Raw genomic sequence first — 18,869 nt, 5'->3', positions numbered from 1 at the left:
GACATTAGGAATAAGTTCTTTACTGTGAGGGTGGTGAGATGCTGGCACAGGTTGCCCAGAGAAATTGTGGCTGCCCCATCTCTGAAAGTGTTCAAAGCCAGGTTGGACGGGGCTTTGAGCAACCTGATCTAGTAAAAGGTGCCTCTGCCTATGGCAGTGAGGTTGGAACTGAATGGTCCTTAAGGTCCCTTCCAACCCAAACAAAGCTTTGATTTTTATGATAATTTTATTTTTTTCCTGTCAGTCTGTAAGTCCTAAATTAGTATAAGCCCTCTCTGCACCCTCAAAATTCCTGTCTGAGCTCCCCTTTGTGCAGTTGTGCTGAAGAAGTGAATGTTTTCACCAGACAGCAGCTACTCGGGCCAGCTTCATTATAGCTCTGTTTCCGTGCACTTTCAAGGACAGCATGCTGCTTAGGAACAGCTCTGGAGGATGATGATTCATCCAGATAACAGAATTTCGATTCATTATGTGAAGCAGTGCTGTATCTTTATGGCAAATTATAAAATTTTAATATAGTTTATATTTTTCAGAAGTTTGCTTTTATCTGCTAGAGATGGCAGATTATTTTCAGACCATTACAAAGGGACTGCACTGAAGTTGACCATTTTGACTCATTTTTCATTCTTTGTTTTGTTAAAAAATCCTGTGGCAGCTTCTAGTAGATGCAGTTTTATTCCATCCTCTGTTTTCTGCTAGCTCTTTAAGAGAAAACCAGCCTCCTTTATAAAGCATTTTTCACAAAACTAACTTATACAAATACTGCATTTAATTCGATAAATATGTAGAAAAATTGCAGCTCAAAGGAAAAACAAACTTTCAAAAATCTTTTAACAGCGATTTCCATATTTTCATGATTAAAAATTTGATGAAGAGTCTAGATGTCACAGAAATGCTAGCTAGTGTTGATTTTAATGAGAAAATCTTTTGACAGAATAATTTCCATTCACATCAGTTTTATGTAACCTATGAGGATGTGAGCCACTCAATGCAAGGTTTGCAAACACCAGGGCTAGTTAGATCTGTATAGATGCATGACTTAGGTTTGCCACAGGGGTGTGTGCATGTGTGTTAACAGATAATGAGTCCTAGTGCAGCTAAGGCCAACACAGGAATACAAAGGAGTATATATAGTGACAGATCCACTAACATTACGCTTTCCTGCTCTTAGAGCGGCCACAAACAAAATCCCCTCAACTAATAATATACAGTTGAGTAAATCTGTTTGACCTTGACTGTTGGCTTCTGCTACTGCTAACTTTTGGATTTTAATATTTTTTAGTGTCAAAGTTATTTAGGAATCCACATCTATTGATTTCTATTTTAATTGGTGTCCAAGAAAGTTGCAGTGCCTAAATGCCTTTGATTCTCATTCTAGCTCACTTCAGACATGTACAGCAACTGTTTTCACATTTTTCTTAAGTTCAGTAGAAAAAGCATTCACAAAACATTCCCCATATGGGCCACCTATTACTACTAATTAACTTCACTGGCATTGTAATGTGGAGTGAATGTAAAGTAAGGCCTTTGTATCTTTTTGTCATGAATACAAGTCTGGAATATGTATGTGTGGCAGTTATTTTTCTATGCAATACTTCTGAATAGACAAGTTTCATACCTATATTCAAAGAATTGTTTGGGTGAGTTTAAGGTTAATTAAAACCTGTATACACTGTTGATCAGTTTGCGCCTGAAATAGCATTGGTGCGACCTCAACTTGATTAGACAATCAGTGTAGGTTCCTTCCAACTGAAAATATTCTCTTCAGTATCCTTACTTAAAAATGATCCCTTGCTCAATTTATGTAGAAAGTAGGACAAAAAATTGTGGAGAGTTTACATAAAGTTATAGCATGTAATTGTAAAGCACCAGAAAAAGATTAATAAAATTTTGCACTGAAGTGGAAAATGCAGTGCTTAAATAATAATTTTGCACTTAATATAATTTTGTTACAGGCTGTTTGCAGCTAGGGCTTAGTCAAGGATTCTTTTCCTGGTATTAAAGAATTACCTATTGTAGTACATTTCACTATTTTGCTAACTTTCCCTCTGCCACAATTAAGATAGGAATGTAAAGATATAAGTGAATACAATTTCTAGGGAAAAATTGTTATACTGTTTTTGTGTTTTTGTTTGGGTTTTGTTTGTTTCGTGTTTGTTTTTAAAGCAATGTCATTTCGGGATTACATTTATGCTCTTAAATTACATTTTGTAGGTATTAGTGTTACTATGTAGCATCATAAATTCATTCTCATGTCTCTTAATAACAATCAGAGCAAGGTGCTGGGAAAACAAGACTGAAGTCTGTTTTCTCTTCCCATACAGAAAGGGTTTTATTAATTAGAAATGACAAGGTACCAAGAACACTTATCCAGAGCTTATAAGACGGACTCAATAGTTCTACAAATTCACTTGGTCTGTTAATCCCTATGAGTGAAAATCTAGGTTTGGTTATGTCAAGGAACATATTTAATATTCTTGTAATTCTCAGCATTCACAGGTGATTGCAACCACTCATAGATAAGAAGAGCTTAGAAAGCCCTGAGTGGCTAAACATCTTCAGATGACAGCCAAAAGAGGAGCATTTGGAAGAAGTTTTGGAACTGTTATACAAGATTTTACAGAGCCTATGATTTTCTTCTTTTTAATTCTGGCCAACTGGGGAAAAAATAGTAGATAGCTATGTTTCTCGGTGCTGTAGCTTACAAAAGTGTTTGGGAAGATGAACTGCTATTGTAGAGGATGCTCAGATACTTCTTTGAGAGGTGAATGCAGTTCTTAAGCTGGATGACACCGATATAACAAAGTGAGTGTGTGTCTAGACAGCACCCTGATTTTCCATTTGTCTTCCATTCTCTTAATGGCACCCTTCCTCTACCTTTTCTCACAACTCCATATCAAAAGTTTATTGTGGTGGCTAAGAGGAGAAAAATAAAAAAGGTAATCTCTTCCCACGTGACTGTGTAATAAAGAGATTTGACACAAGCAACATTAGAGTATTTATGACTTTGATGCAAGCCAGCAATTTTTTTAGAAGCAAAGAGCATTCCAGTTCAAGAGGCTGGATTCTTATTGTCAGGGCTCAAAATCTATAAATCTAGAGCAAACAAAAGCATTGCAAACAGTTACATGAATTCTCCTGTCAAGCCAAGCAGCTAAAATCCTGAGAAAATCCTAGAGCAAAAGTCAAGAGCAGATGACAGATTTTATTCTGCATGCTTAGCCAGTTGATTCTAGACTTATTTCAGCATTGTTTGTTCAGTTTGCAAAAAACAACCAACCAACCAGCCATCAGCCCACCTTTTAAGCACTAATAATTGACTCTTTTCTAGCTGTTAGATCTCCATAAAACCCCTTGTAAATTTTGATGGGATTGAAGTAGCTGGACAACTATCTCCTTGGCAGAATGGGGGTAGAACTAAAGAAGTTACAGACCTGTGCTGTCCTGTCAGTACACCACCTTCCTTCATAGTGACAAACTGGAGACCTCTACTAAAATGTTATTTTGTTTAATCTTTTCGCCCTTCCTGTGAGAGCTTGCTTCCTCTGACCTCAGATTACTGGCTTGAAAGCAAATCTTTTAGTTTCTAAAGCTTTGGTAGGTTACTTAAATTGAGCTATCAACTCATGCATGAAACAAAAAGGCTAATTAGTGTCAAAATATAAACCTATTTACAGCAAAGTAGATAATATCCTTTTCTCAAGTATTCTTGCTCTATAATGTCAATAAACTTGCCCTCTACCTGTGACATTCACTCTGAAAAATTTGATGGCAACACTTTCTGACTAGTCTTGTGCTTGTCTGTAACTCGGCAACATTATGGCACAGAAAATTCGTATCATGACAAGGTTTTTCATGATTATGAGCAGTAGCTTGGCAATGGAATTCTCCCTTATAGGCCTGTTCCAAGAACTGTCAGAAAAATCTTCCAGTTCAAGCAGGACAGTTTTGATCACCCCCTTAAGTGGCTTAAAGGGTCCAATTTCTTTGTCAAGGTTCTCAGAAAAAGAAGGCAATTTCTCAAGGCACACGGTATTAGTCCCTAGCCTATCAATCACTGTTATGAGACAAGCCTTGAGAATCTGATGGCTGAGGTCTATTAGCTGCTCACAAGATTGATAACAGGGTAAGGTGCAAAGGAAACGCTGGATTTCCAATCAGCTTGATAATCTTCTGAAGTTCCTGCAGTACCATCGTAAAATAGATGCTACCCGATACACAGAGATGTTTCATCAAACTGTTTTTCATATATGATTTCTATAAACAAAGAGAAAAGTAACTGCATATGCAGAGGCTAGAAAGCTGAAGCTCTTCTCAATTCCCACTTAGCTCAGGAAATCTGGTTAATCGGGAAATCACAGCGTGATGTAGCTACTACTGGCTGTGCAGCCATTATACATCTATAATGTTTAAATGAGTATTCTTTCTTTTTTTAGGCTAAGCTAGTACTACTCTAGAGAAAAACCATCCAGTCTTTCAAATACTTCTTTGTATTAGGGTACATAAGAGAATGCAAGCCAAATATATCATTGGGGAATTGTGCAGACTTGTGCCTCGTATCATTAGAAATTGACAATGCCTCGACTCTCTCAAAGAATTTTATTAGGCATTTTCCCCCAAAGATGATCTGTTCTGAGGGTAGAAATAAAGTCTGCCAATGTTTTGCTACTTCAGTGCACATATCATAGCTTGAAATCTGACGTATTACTTCAAAAGACCTAAGGAATAACAGTCCATTTGACAGTGGAATAACTACATATGACTTTGTATTCCTAATTGGTCCTGAGTTGTGTTTTAAATGTAAATTAAATGTTTTACTGTGATCACATGGGGCCCAGATTTCTGGATTCTGTGACATTTTAGTCTTTCTCTGCATTGATGGATGTATACTTTTTAAATACTCCTGCCCACCACCACTGTAGCCTCAGGAGAATACTTACCTATAATGGTCAAGCTATGAAAATAATAATCACAGAATCACAGAATCCCAAGGGTTTATATATATAATACAGTTATTCTACTTTTGTCTATTCTTTTTGTAGCCTTCATTTTGTTCTGTTTGCAATGTCTATTCCACCCTCCTCCGTTTCAGTTTATTTCCCCAATAACATATCCTACTATATTTATACCCCATTTCACTTATCAAGTCTCTCCAGCACCCCAATCCTGTGGTAGTATTTTAACTTTGCCCATACCAACCTTATAGCCTTCTATGAGGAAGTGACTAGGTGGAGGGATGATGGTAGAGCGGTAGATGTAGTTTTTCTTGATTTCAGTAAGGCATTTGATACTGTCTCCCACAGCATCCTCATAGATAAGCTAAGGAAGTGTGGGCTTGACGATCAAGTAGTGAGGTGGATCGAGAACTGGTTGAAAGGAAGAAGGCAGAGAGTTGTGGTCAATGGCGCAGAATCTAGCTGGAGGTCTGTGACTAGTGGAGTTCCTCAGGGGTCGGTGCTGGGACCGGTGCTGTTTAATATTTTCATCAATGACCTGGATGAGGGAACTGAGTGCACCCTCAGCAAGTTTGCTGATGACACAAAACTGGGAGGAGTGGCTGACACACCAGAGGACTGTGCTGCCATTCAGCGAGACCTGGACAGGCTGGAGAGTTGGGCGGGGAGAAACTTGATGAAATTTAACAAGGGCAAGTGTAGAGTCTTGCATCTGGGGAAGAACAACCCCATGTACCAGTACAGGTTGGGGGTTGACCTGCTGGAAAGTAGTGAAGGGGAAAGGGACCTGGGGGTCCTGGTGGATAGGAGGATGACCATGAGCCAGCAATGTGCTCTTGTGGCCAAGAAGGCAAATGGCATCTTAGGGTGCATTAGAAAGGGAGTGGTTAGTAGGTCAAGAGAGGTTCTCCTCCCCCTCTACTCAGCCTTGGTGAGGCCGCATCTGGAATATTGTGTCCAGTTCTGGGCCCCTCAATTCAAGAAGGACAGGGAATTGCTTGAAGGAGTCCAGCGCAGAGCCACAAAGATGATTAAGGGAGTGGAACATCTCCCTTATGAGGAGAGGCTGAGGGAGCTGGGTCTCTTTAGCTTGGAGAAGAGGAGACTGAGGGGTGACCTCATCAATGTTTACAAATATGTAAAGGGTAGGTGTCAGGATGATGGAGCTAGGCTTTTTTCAGTGATATCCAGTGATAGGACAAGGGGCAATGGGTGTAAACTGGAGCATAGGAAGTTCCACGTTAACATCAGGAAGAACTTCTTTACTGTAAGAGTGACAGAGCACTGGAACAGGTTGCCCAGGGGGGTTGTGGAGTCTCCTACACTGGAGATATTCAAGGCCCGCCTGGACAAGTTCCTGTGTGATGTACTGTAGGTTACCCTGCTCTTGCAGGGGGGTTGGACTAGATGATCTTTTTAGGTCCCTTCCAACCCTTGGGATTCTGTGATTCTGTGATTCTGTGATAAATTATAAATGTGCCTTTTAGTCTTAGTTTATGAGATACAACTGCAAAAATTCTCACTCCCATCAAGGCTGTGGAACATTTGAAAAAACATCATCTGGGCTGTGTGCTTCAATTTATGTCATCTGCTTTTCTTAATTTTCTTCGCATATTCATAAGAGTACACAAGACATAACCATATGGATAAAGTCAGATTTAAAGAGAACATGAAGGAAAAGCAAACATTTCACTAGAATGTTAACCATTTTGTCACACTGAAAAGAAACACTATTAAGCGTGTCCCATACGTGGTACAAAAGGTAATTTTTTTTTAATCTTGGACAGTGTATTTGTTACACAGGTAACCATGACTGAAATTAATCACAACCTCATACAGCATTAATTATTTTTAGGTATGTTCTTTTCTAAAGGGATCTTATATTCTTCAGCGTATCTGATGGGCAGAGTTCTGTAGCACTAAAAACCCTTGTAATGATTTCATGTGAGCAATTTTTTATCTTACACTGTAATCTGCCCTTGCATTGTCTCCTCCAACGATTTTCAGAGGTGTGCACAGAAAAAAGGGTAGATGTGAAGCAAATTCTTCTATAAACCCTAAAAGTATTTTTAATTTCTTGAATAAAAAACACTGTAGTATTGACTTGAGATAATTATATTCAACTATCTTTTTTCCTTACAAGCAGCATGGCAAAATTAATTGGCCATATTCTCCCTGTCTATGTTTAATCTCCCTCCAAAAGAGTTTTCCTAAAATGAAAAATAAAAAGATGTTCCCAGAAATAAAATCATAAAAAATCCTAAAAATGTGAATAGAGCAGTTTAAATTGGAAGTAAATGCCAGATAGTTTTGATCAAGGTAGTCTGTATGAATGCCACAAGCCATTTTAATGAATGTATGATTAACGAGAAAACTGCCGATGGTCTGATTTCTTGTTAATGTGTTTGAAGATTTTAGCTTTGTGGACGCTCTTCGCTTTCTGGTAACCAAATCCCCCACCTCCACCTCTTTTCTGTAGTCTTCTCCCATGGTTGCTGTTCACATCTGGAATTTTATTAGTTAAAGAACTTAAAAAGGAATAATTCGAAATGTTGCCTTTTAGGTACTGTAAAGGTTATTAATATGAGAAAATATAGCAGCATTATACAAAAAGCTGCATTGCATCACTACAGGCAGAACTAGAACTTTGTGCCTGTGGTGCTAAATAAGGCTTTTAATTCCTTCAGTTGTCCAACAGAGTTGGCCAAAGTACTTCTGCTTCCAATTCCATCCACTGGCAGGTTGGACAATAATCTATAGCATCTCCTATTTCATGCTTTTGCTCCTCTATTTCTATATTCCATAATTATAGAACTTAAACATGTACCTTTCAATTCAAATAACAATGCATGGGAAACAGTACTCTAGAACACACTTGCATGTATGCATTACAGCACCTGCTACCCCCCAGCAACTGAATCACGTACAGCAGCTACGTTCTCTAAAACATAGATGTTTGTAGGCAATTTTTGCAGTTTAAATATTTGCTATTTAACATGCTTTTAAAATAAACTACTGTTGGAGCACAGGACATTTATGTGATTAATAACAAAATCAGAATTTGAAGTTGCATAGGAACTTCAGGAAGTTGCATTTAACATGTATAACACAGAAATACAGTTTTGAAACACTACAGTAAAAGGATACTGAGGTCAACGAATGGAGGAACTTTAAAACCAAATGAAAGGCTGACTTTGGGAAGATCCAAGTTATTGACATTATAGATCTGCTTCAGAGAATGGGAGTCATAAGCTCTAATGTAAGCTTTGTATGCTTCCTGGGCTGACTTGTGAAGGAAGTAATTCTTCTCAATCAGTTTTTCCAGCTGGTGAGGGGGGAAAAAAAAACAACAAACACAAAACCAAACCAAAACAAGAGACATACTCATTTATAGCTGTTAACAAGTGTATAAATTATATTCAAGCAGATTATTTACTGTGGGTGTTGCAGTAACATTCACTGTTCACTTCAGCAAAACTGCCCTGTGGCAGAAGTGCACGTACGTGTATCAGAATGCTTTTATAAAGGGGGGGGAAGTTTTTTTTGTACTGAAACTGAATTACAGTACAAAGCCTCAGCAATATCAAAATTTATAGAAATATTAAATTGGGTTGTCCCAAACAGGTTAATCAAGGAGTATACAACTACAGCCACACCATAAAACTATATGCATTGAGAATTAATGGGCAATGATGGTGTAATTTTAAGTCACACATCTAAAATGTACAATTCCATGTAATTCTATATGTAGTCTTATCTATTATGGTGCAAATGCATTGTAAAATCAGCAGTATTAATTCCAAGACAAAAATGCAGATGCAGTAGTGTAGACATCTTATTTGTTGCAGTCTAAGTTCTCAATGCTCTTCAGATCCAGGTATCATTTGATGCTTAGCTTACATTAATTCAGCATACTAACTTATGCTGGACATCACTGCTTTCTAACTATTCTTAACTGGGAACCTCTTCAGTGCCTCTTACACTTGTTACTTCAAATTTAAGTTACTGCAAAGAAGCTTTACAGCACTCTTACCAGAAGAATGAATCACAAAACTAAACAATAGAAATTCACATCTACAGAACTATCTACGTCATTCTATTCTATGGCTATTTTTGTAGCACTGGAGCACAAAACAAGCTAAGCTGATGTTGGGCTTTATTAAAACCAGACAGTTAAAAATACATCTGTAATGTATCTTAACATCTTTAAGTATTGGTACTGCATCTCTTTCTGCTCACAGAAGTCTGAGTATATCATCTTATAAAACATACGTTGCTCACAGTTAATCTGAACATATGTAACTATGCAGTAAAAGCTGCCAAAACCCTGTTTGCTCTGCCAGACAAGAACATCCTTTCAAAAGCTGAAAGCACGTTTACATCACTGTGCTTTTGCAAGATAATGTGAAAAACTAATTCTTACAAGCCAATACATACTGTGTAATATGCAAATTTAGTGCTAGATATTAAAATTAATCTTTCATTTCTAAACCTTTTATCGCTTTACTGTTACCAAGATACAATGGGAGGATTTTCTAAACTGCACAAGACTAGCTTTCTCCATGTAAATTATTATACAGATATGCAGAGTAACTGTAGGATAAAGTCATTTCATACCTGAGACTGGATGTCTGAAATTTTTGACCAAGAAAATTCGAATTCACTTAATGGTACCTTAAAAAAAAAAAAAAAAAAAAAATTATACTGTGAACAGTGAATGTGTTTAAGATGTACAACAAATAGAAATAGACCTCCTATATAACCGAAGACTTATTTTTTTTAATACCCCAGCTGTATCTGTAAGGAGCCTTTACATCAATATGCCAGTATATTACTCTACCTTAAATGAAGTGATTAAAGATGCTCAGTATGACACTGTTATCACTTTAGCTTTGCTTTAGAAGCTATACCACTTTAAGTGTCAAAACTCTGTACTGTAAAGAAGCACATGAGGAGAGCAACCAAGAAAGTATGCGCAGTTCTGCGACATTAGAATAATTACATTTAGAAGGTGGCTGCACTTCTGGAATTGAACAAAATGCAGCCGACACTGAATAGAAAAAATGAAAACTGCACACGCAATATCCTGGTTTTCATTTCCTCTGGGTGGTCAAACTCCCAGCATGCTTTCACAGACAAGTCATAGGAAATTTATTTATTTATTAGTACCACAAGTTACACAGTTGCAAAGCAACTATAAATACACTCAGTATTTACCTTTGTGCTGCTGACTTTAGACATCAAGATAGTTGTTCAGTTAAACATTTTCTAAGCAACAGAATTTTTGCTTAAAAAAATTAATGTTAATTAAACATTATATTTTTTGCTTTTAAAAACCTGTTGCACAGTAAGAAAAAAAAATAAATTAAAAATTCTAGACATAAGGTTTACCCTTGCTTGTTTTAAGTAACGAAGAAAGCCCAGTTCTTCTGGTCGTAAAATGAGCAGAGCATGCCCTCTACCATTTATACCTCTGGCAGTTCTACCAACACGATGAATATATTCCTAAGAAAGAGCAAGTCCAATCAGTATTTCAAACACATAAGAAACAAGTAACTCTCCCCCTCCCAATTTCACATTAATATAGTGTAGTGCATCATCCATTATTTTTAAAGACCACTTTAAATGACACATGGATGAGGGAAAGCAAATGCTGGAGATGCAATGCATTAATTAGGCTAAGACCTGATTAATTTAACAGAATCCCTGACTAGAAGTATTTTACCTTTTATTAAAGAATAAAAATCTTAAGTCTCCTGTAACTGAAAATTAAAACTTTGCTTTTGGTATATTTGCTGTGTTTATTTGTCAAAACTTCTGAGCTTTTTGAGTTTTGCTTATTTACACTGGACATTTATTCAAGTAAGAATACTTTTAAATACAAATCCAATTTCCACTGGAAAAGCTGTAAGGAGACTCAGGGATGCATATATAAACTCATACTCCGCCCGAGAACTGTTTTGGTGTTTAGCCAATTAGATTTTACATTAATTTAACAGCACAAAGAATAAGATTTTTAAATGCAACTCTTAAAATGGTAATGAAGGTCTCATCTAGGTGCAGCATTTCCCAGGAGCTGATGAAGTGGAAGAAATCAGCAGCTAGATCTGAACATGGCTGAATCCTGCAGCAGTTTCATCAGCAGTTTCAGCTTTTCTCTGCAACAATGTTTGTAGCTAGGATTGAATCTGTTGCTTTCAAGTTTCTCCGTTTCCTTAACTTACTTTTGGATCATCTGGAGGGTCATACTGGACAATCCAGTCAACTTCAGGAATATCTAGTCCTCTGGCAGCTACATCAGTGCACAACAGTATTCCAGATTCTGCATTACAGAACTGGAAAAATGTTGTAGTACGTTTGGTTTGTTTCTGCTTGCCCTAAGAGAAAAAAAACACATTAAGGATGAAATATTAACTAAAAAAAGTATATCAACAAATAAAAAAAATAATCTGCCCACTTGTAAGCTTAAATCTACTTTCTCATTTCACATAGGGTACCACTGCCAAAACCAGAAAATAATTTAGGGTAGCTCTGCATATCATGGACTTGTACAGACCAAGCAGGACTATTCTGCAGTGAAGAAACAATGCTACCAGTCAACAGCACAGAGCTATATGTAGTGGTATCTCTGAGAGATTACAGTCTATCTTCCAAAGCATTAACAATTTGGTTGCATAAATATTCTTTTCAAGAGAGCTGCTAAATGCCTGAAGTTCAAAAGAAGGCATTTGCAAGTCTAACAATATGTTACATACGTTACAAGTTAAAAAAACCCAACCAACCAAACATATTTAGAACAGTTCTATCAAAGTATAGCTAAAAAAATTCCAAAAGAACAAAATTAAAAAAAGGACATTTGTGGTCAGCTGTAACTGTTACCTAAAGTTTCAGTTAATTCTTTCTTCTAAACTATGCGTTTTGTGGTTTTGACAAAGAAACAAACAAAACAAAACAAAACAAAACAAAAAAGAACAAAACCAACCACAATTTAAAATACTCATCCAAATGGCAAGAATTGGAATAGTAAAACCAAACATCACCCTGGCCTTAGAAGAAACACCCAACACTTCAGGGATTAGAGTGTTTGGATTCCTCTGACAACAGCTTTGCTCCACAAATTGAGCTTTAGTGCTTGAAAGGCAACCTCTTGGAAGAAAAGAGAAAGCCTTCTACACACAGAGCATAAATTAACATCAGTGTTCAGCCCTGGCTTGGAAAACAGCAGGATTAACAATATTGAACTGGTGTTATTACATAGTCTTTGCTTTATTTCCTTTCTCTACAGACTAATCAAGACTATCAGTTTTCTGAGCAGGGTATCTGCTTGTTAGAAACTGGACTGAAATAAAAAAGGCAAATGTAAGGTCAGTAACAGCTTACAGGTACTATCAGATAAATTAATCAATTAATAAAATACTTACATGAATGGCCAAAACAGGCAAATCAATATAGTTGAGTAATTCATAGTGGTACTTTACTGACATACATGATGAAAAAAATACCATTAGTTTCTTCTTCCGGTTCTTCTTAAGGAATGTGAAGAGCAGAAGGAATCTTTTCTCAGATGGACACACTACATATCCCTGGAAAAGTTTTAAATATTGTTAAATAAAATGGTACGGAACAAACTTTCGCTTCAATGTAACTTGCTTTGCAATACAATTACATTAAGGAAGTGTTATGTAGTCAAACAAACATGCCAAATTAATTTTTCCAGCTGCAATAGGCCAAACCATTTGATCTGTTGTCTGTTCCTTATCTTGGTATATGAAACTCCTAAAGATGATGAACTTGGTAAGAAGCTTACTGTACCAACTTGAAATATGGAGAAGGAATATATAATTCTCCAAACTAATGTAAGTTCAGTGAAAAATAATTAGTTTATACAATAAAAATGCATTTCAAGAACTCTGAATTACTGACACTAGGCATGAAAAAAACTGCATAGGGTTCTTGGTATTTTTATATGATTTCAAGACTTTCATTTTACTGCATTTTTGCTACTGGCTTACCCTTTTTTAAGGTAATACACAGCTACCGGGAATTTTATTAACAACATCATGTCAACTGCACAAACAGAGAAATTATCTTGAAACAACAATGAAACAGATCTGAAGTGTGCATATACATGTAGTCAGTAACATGGAAAATACAGTTAGAAAGACAACAGGATCTATGTATGTAATACAGACAGGAACAAACAAATCTAAAAACTATATTAGTATTTCATGAGTTCTGTCCTTCAGACATTGACTAGATGCATGTAACTTACTCTAGTTAGCAGACTGAATACAGCCCTTTCGGCAAACAATAGCTTTTGTCCACTAGGATGGTAAATACCCTTGAAGACAGTGTTTGTACAGCCCAGTTAAAACCACAAAGGACTTGGTATGTTTGCAGATCGTACGCCTGTTAACACTTGCGTTTTACCTGTTCAAGACCATCTACTGTTGCTGTCTCCTTATTATCATCAACCCCAACATAGAGTGGCTCTTTCTTCAGAGAGATCTTAGCCAGGTCTTCAACCTTTCTGGTTTGTGTAGCAGAAAAAAGCATCGTCTGTCTGCGCTCTGAAAAAATATTTATTTTGAAAGACAGACTCATTTTTTAAAGGAGAATTCAAACAGCAAAACCATAAAATCTCCAGCTGCAAACTTCCCTGAGCAAGTTGTCTGCTTTTTTTTCCAATTAAATTCTAATTAAAACATACTTACACTGACAAAGACAGGTGTAGTTGTGTTATGGATTGTACAGGATGTTTATTTAGCTATCAAAACACAACATTCTTTCTCCCTGGGAAGACGTTAATAATCACTTGCACTCCAATTTAGACACAAAACAATGATTTAAATAGAGACTGACCTAATTCTAACTACAGTGATTTAATTCCCATGAATATTAATATTTTCTTTAAAAATCATGCTAGACATTGTGCAAGAAAAAGCCTTACCAAGGGTGCATTGTTACTGTTTGTCTTGCAAAATCAGTCTAGATCATACCCCTTTGTGCATATGCTGTTTAGTCACATGGCAGTATGTCTGTACAGAACCTCAGTGACTTCAGTGCTCTTACAGCAGGTGCAGGACACCCCCCTGCCTGCCTGTCATCACTGAGCTCAAATATGTATCCTTATCCTCTATCTTTTCCTTGTTACATGAGTACATGGATAATGCAGACCAAGCCTGTTCCATTTTACGACTGCAGGAACAGTGGGAACCGTTCTTGCCAAACAACCTGGAATAAATAAATGAAAAATCGGGGAAAGAAAATCTTTAAGGTAAATATTTAAAACTTCCTTAAGATACTGTTCTTGGAAGTATGAAGAAAATTTCAACTGCAATTCAGAAGACCTTTTTCCTCATATAGAAACATTAGGAAGTAATGAATTGTAGAAAATAAACGGGCAGAGGAAGATGAATGAGAGTATGTAAATGTTAAACTAAAAGATCTTACACAAACAGAATTATATCCCTGAAGTGCACATGAAAACTCTGTCCTTCAGATAAATGTTGTTAAATAAAGTAACATATATTAGCTATCAGAAAAAATGACAGAGTAAGACAATGACTCTGAAGTGCATTTACAGAACTATAAAAATTAATGACTTTCCTTACAATAATTGAGCCATAAAGGAGACATAATGTTAGTCAAATGATTTCCAGGAAATACTTTTTTTTTCCCTTACTTGGTAGAAGTTTTATGATCTGTTTCATTTCTTCTTCGAATCCAACTTCCAAGATACGATCCGCCTCATCAATTACCAGACACTGCAAGTTCTTATACATGAAACCTGGAGTGTTCTAGAAGATGAACAAATGAGTCAGACAAGTACAGGAGCTTTATTATATTTTAATAGATCAGACATGAATATTTTATCTACCTGCATATGATCCAGCAGTCTTCCTGGTGTTGCTACAATGATGTTGATTCCATTTCCAAGTTTCTGTGCTTCTGCTGATCTGTTACTGCCCCCCATTATCAAACCATATGTGTGAACATGATGATTCATCAGTTCTTTAAGAACTCCGTAGGTTTGCATAGCAAGCTCTCGAGTAGGAGAGAGAATAATAACACCCGTTCCTAAAAAATACAACAGACAAGTTATAACTCATCCAATTCCCCTCCTAGCTGTGTCCCTAAATGGCAGTGCCACAGTAAAATTCAACTGTGAAATACAGTCTTACCATTTCTAGGCATGAATTTCAGCTTATAGATGAGCTCTACTGCAGGAATAAGAAATGCAAGTGTTTTGCCACTTCCTGTTTTTGCAGCTGCTAAAATATCCCTGTATGCAGCAAAGTTAGAAAAAGAAGCATTTAGCTGAGTGTACAGAGGAAAAAATAATCACATTTTGAACAATCATATGTTGCCAATATAAAAACCTAACATGGCTTAAAGGAAACCAGAACAGTTGGTACTAAGAGCTTGTTGGCAGATGGTCTTGGACGGCAATTGGTCACTATGTCACTAGTGACAGTGTCTTTGAGACACACTGACAAGACCAGTGAAAACACTTCCCAGCTTTCAAAGACAAATGCAAAACAGTTCCCCATGAGCTCACCCTACGTATTTGTTCACACACAACACTTACAAAATTTGTTAATCTCTATTACTGTCTATATGAGAACATACGGAGAAAAAGAAAAACCCAAAACAAAACAAAAAACAAACCCACAACAGTTTAGCTGTAGAAAACTTACATTTAATATATTTAGTTTTACAGCAAAATTTACACAACATTTCGGGTCAGTATCATGATTAAAAAGCTGTATTTCTTACCTGCCTTCCAGAAGCGGCTTAATACTTTTATGCTGAATTTCAGTCATGTGTGTAAAACCCATGTCATTTATGCCTTTCAATGTATTTTCACTGACAACACCGGCCAGGGAAGTAAAAGAATTGTCTTCAAAAGCACCTGAAGTGAGTGGAGAAATAAAAAATATTCAAACTTAATTTCTTCAATTCCATCTGTCCTCTGAGATTATGCAGTCAAAACTGACCTCGATTAAAAAAAAAAAAAAAAAAAAAGGAATTTTTCTTATTCCTTTCTACCATAAAATCTGAAGACACTGTGTTCTTCATTAACTTTTTGCTCTACAATTAAACGTGTTATGTTTTAAAGCAGATATTAACTAGTAATTTCAAGATTAATAGGAGTGTGGATATAATGCAGATTTCAAAGGAGAGGTACTGAAGAACAGCTGTACAGTCAACAGTGTCACATCGCCTGTACTCCCAACACCTGACTTACAAAGCTAACCTGAAAACTGCAACTTGCTCTGGAAGAGACAGACTTTAGATTTTTGCACAAGCATGAAAAAGCAAAAGCCAGATACCTGTTACACCTAGTGGTAAACTAGGCACTTCGTCCTCCTCCCCCTCCTCCTCTTTCTTCTCTTCGGAATCCTGCTTTTCTTCATCTTCTACCTTGGCAGATTCATCTTCTTCAGTTTTTGCTTTTTTAGTTTCTGTACCTAGAGCATTGTTTTACAGAAGGCAAGTCAGAGATATGAAAAACTTGTTCATCATTACAAGTTGTTCCAGACAGTCTGTAAACCACGCACAGATGTCTTGCTTTTTTCATGGGGTGGGAAAGGGCAGAAGGGGAGGCAAGGTTTCTAGGGAACCTTCTGAGGCAGAGCACAAAAAAAATCCTAAATTCCTTCCACAATCCACTTCCCATAGTAAAACAATTAAGCTTAATGTATATTCTGTGACATTTTTCTGTGGAAACAAGATAAACTATTCTTAAACTTCAGTTACAAAATCCTTTCCTATCTGTAATGCAGACATCAAGTTTTCAACTCAGTTTGTGCTCAGGACATGTGATACGTAATGTCTCTGTCCTAAGGACACGAATCCTCAGAGCATGAAAGCACCTCTTCTTATTCATAACCATAGTGAGTGTCACAAAGATCAAATACATCAGGGACAGAAACTTCAAATATGTATATGTGTATCTATACATACACCTGTATGAAGATATATACAAATCCAGCAACATTTATGGGATGCAATTTTGTTGGGCTAGTTGCCCATTAGGCTTTAGTTTTATAATACACAGATGTTACCAAAGGTTGGATGCGTTGCTAAAAGGCCACACTGGCTGCACATCCAAGCACAAGAAGCACCACGAAATCTCAAAGCTTCACTGTGAAAGACGGCAAATACGTATTTGCTTAATAAACAAGAAAAACATCCATACTTCATGTTACAAAGCACAATCCTATGCAACAACTGTTTGCTATCGGTTTAGTATGTATTAGAGTTCAAATATTACAACTGGAGTAAACCCGGCAATACTGAAGACCTCCAGGGCTTTAAAGCATAGCTCATACCACCGCAAGGCCCTTCTCACTGCCCAGCCGACTGATCCGCTCCCACAGAGCGGAAAACGAAAACAAACGCTTTTGTGAGTCTTCAAGAGTAACTCAGCCCTGGGGGGCAAGCTGTATTCGTTAACCCACCTTCCTCCACAGCAGCCGCTGCCGCTTTCCGCTTTTTCTTCTTCCTCCTCTTCTGCCCGTCGCTGGGGTCGGCTCCATCCGCGCCCTCCCCGCCTGCCGCCGCCGCTTCCTGCACCTCCTCCTCCTCCGGAGGGCCCTGCGATGCCGCCTCGCCTGCCGGAGGGACGTTTAGGAGGCAGAAAAGGAAAAAAAATAAACGCAAAGTCAGCGACAGCTCCGCAAGCGCTCAGCCGGGGGAGGCCCCCCACGGCCGTACCTGCCTCCTCGGCCGCCCGCAGCTTGAGATTGCGCTGCCGCAGTTTCAGGTTACGCTTGTGGATCTTCCTGCGCAGCAGCCGCATAGGCAAGCTGCTGGCGACGACCGGAGTCGACATCCCGCCGCCCCGCTTCACGATCCCTTCACACGTGGGACAGCGGCACTCCGCGTGCGGGCCCGGCCGGAACACCCAGCCGCCCGCGGGGCATGACGGGAGCCCCACAGCGACACCCGGCGGCACGGCGTGACAGAGCCTGCGTTAATCTTGGGGGGTGGCGGGCCGCGGGCGCCGCGCCCTCCCGTCCCGTCCCGTCCCCTCCCCGCCGCAGACACTTCTTACCCCGCCGTACCGGTGGTGTTGCCTCTGCTCATGGTTACAGGTGTTTAACTGCAAACGGGAGTAAGAAGCGCTCCCTGGCATCCACCTGCGCGGTTCCAAATCTGTTACCTCCAGAAGAGGTGGTCTGGGGATACCCCGCATGTCCTCTTGTGTGCTGGCCAGAGGGGCTGGGGACACTGCTGTGTGCCCCACCGTGCAGGCCCCAAACTGTAGGCAGCGGCTGAAAGTGGTGATCGCCACCGCTGCTGGCTGTGCTGGCATCGCCTGGGGATGCAGCATGCAGCGGCGCAAACTTTCATGCTACTTCCAGCACAAAAACTGGTGAAACTTTCAGGCTTGCAGAATCCCCAGCACTGACGCTGGCGATAAAGTTCACAGCCGTGTCTTCAGTGATGTGCTGCACCTTTGTTAGCCACCTCGTCTGCTGTCTGTTCCTCCTGATGGGTGCAAAGAACATGGAAATCCCCTGGACTCTCACCAGCCTGGCGGTGAGAGTGAGTGGGCCAAATCCGGGACGCCGTCATTTCCAGGGCACAGTTTCTTGGAGCTCTGTTAGGCAGCGCTTTCCAGATGGCCAGCTGGAGCTCCCCGCTGCACCTCGATTCCAGTGGCAGGCAGTGTGACTTTCCTTCTAGGGTCCTCCTGCTGCTTGGCTCCGCATCCTCTTCTAAAGAGTGATTCCTGCAGGCTGGAATGAAGAATACCTCGGCCTTCACAGCTTGCTTGACCAGCAGATGGCACGAACAGTACAGAAGTTTACAGCAGATCGCTTTGCTACCTTAACCCAACAACCACTGTGTTTCTAGGAATCCAAATGACTGCAAATTGTGTAAGGCTCAGCAAAATTAACT

The 18,869-nt window shown here is 38.7% G+C and overlaps 1 protein-coding gene across 2 annotated transcripts; it reads right to left on the bottom strand.

The window, feature by feature from the left end:
- Positions 1–6,702: 6,702 nt before the first annotated feature.
- On the bottom strand, positions 6,703–17,924 carry DDX18 (DEAD-box helicase 18). Of its 2 annotated transcripts, none has more exons than XM_065671342.1 (14): positions 17,679–17,924; positions 17,423–17,575; positions 16,292–16,429; positions 15,735–15,870; positions 15,140–15,240; positions 14,836–15,035; positions 14,641–14,755; positions 13,386–13,525; positions 12,458–12,538; positions 11,180–11,332; positions 10,347–10,460; positions 9,573–9,629; positions 8,103–8,280; positions 6,703–7,460 (listed from the first exon to the last, which is right to left on the bottom strand). In XM_065671342.1, exons 1-14 carry the CDS (start codon positions 17,794–17,796, stop codon positions 7,318–7,320), a joined length of 1,827 nt encoding a protein of 608 aa, XP_065527414.1. In that variant the 5' UTR covers positions 17,797–17,924; the 3' UTR covers positions 6,703–7,317. The 2 variants fall into 2 exon arrangements, with proteins under 2 accessions (XP_065527414.1, XP_065527413.1); XM_065671341.1 differs by having other exon boundaries at positions 12,377–12,538; positions 17,679–17,923.
- Positions 17,925–18,869: the final 945 nt, after the last annotated feature.

This window comes from Lathamus discolor, chromosome 3 (genome assembly GCF_037157495.1).
Source record: "Lathamus discolor isolate bLatDis1 chromosome 3, bLatDis1.hap1, whole genome shotgun sequence".
Taxonomy (NCBI): Eukaryota; Metazoa; Chordata; class Aves; order Psittaciformes; family Psittacidae; genus Lathamus; species Lathamus discolor.
Note: the sequence above shows the minus strand (reverse complement) of the source record. Positions and strands in the feature narration are given on the sequence as shown.

Coding starts and splice junctions, on each gene's coding strand:
- DDX18 (XM_065671341.1), bottom strand. CDS start 17,796: ATGTCGACTCCGGTCGTCGCCAGCAGCTTGCCTATGCGGCTGCTGCGC. Junction 11,333..12,376: donor TGCCTGTTTTGGCCATTCAT/GTAAGTATTTTA, acceptor TTTTTCTCTTAG/GGCAAGCAGAAACAAACCAA. Junction 9,630..10,346: donor GTTACTTAAAACAAGCAAGG/GTAAACCTTATG, acceptor TTTTTTTTTAAG/GTACCATTAAGTGAATTCGA.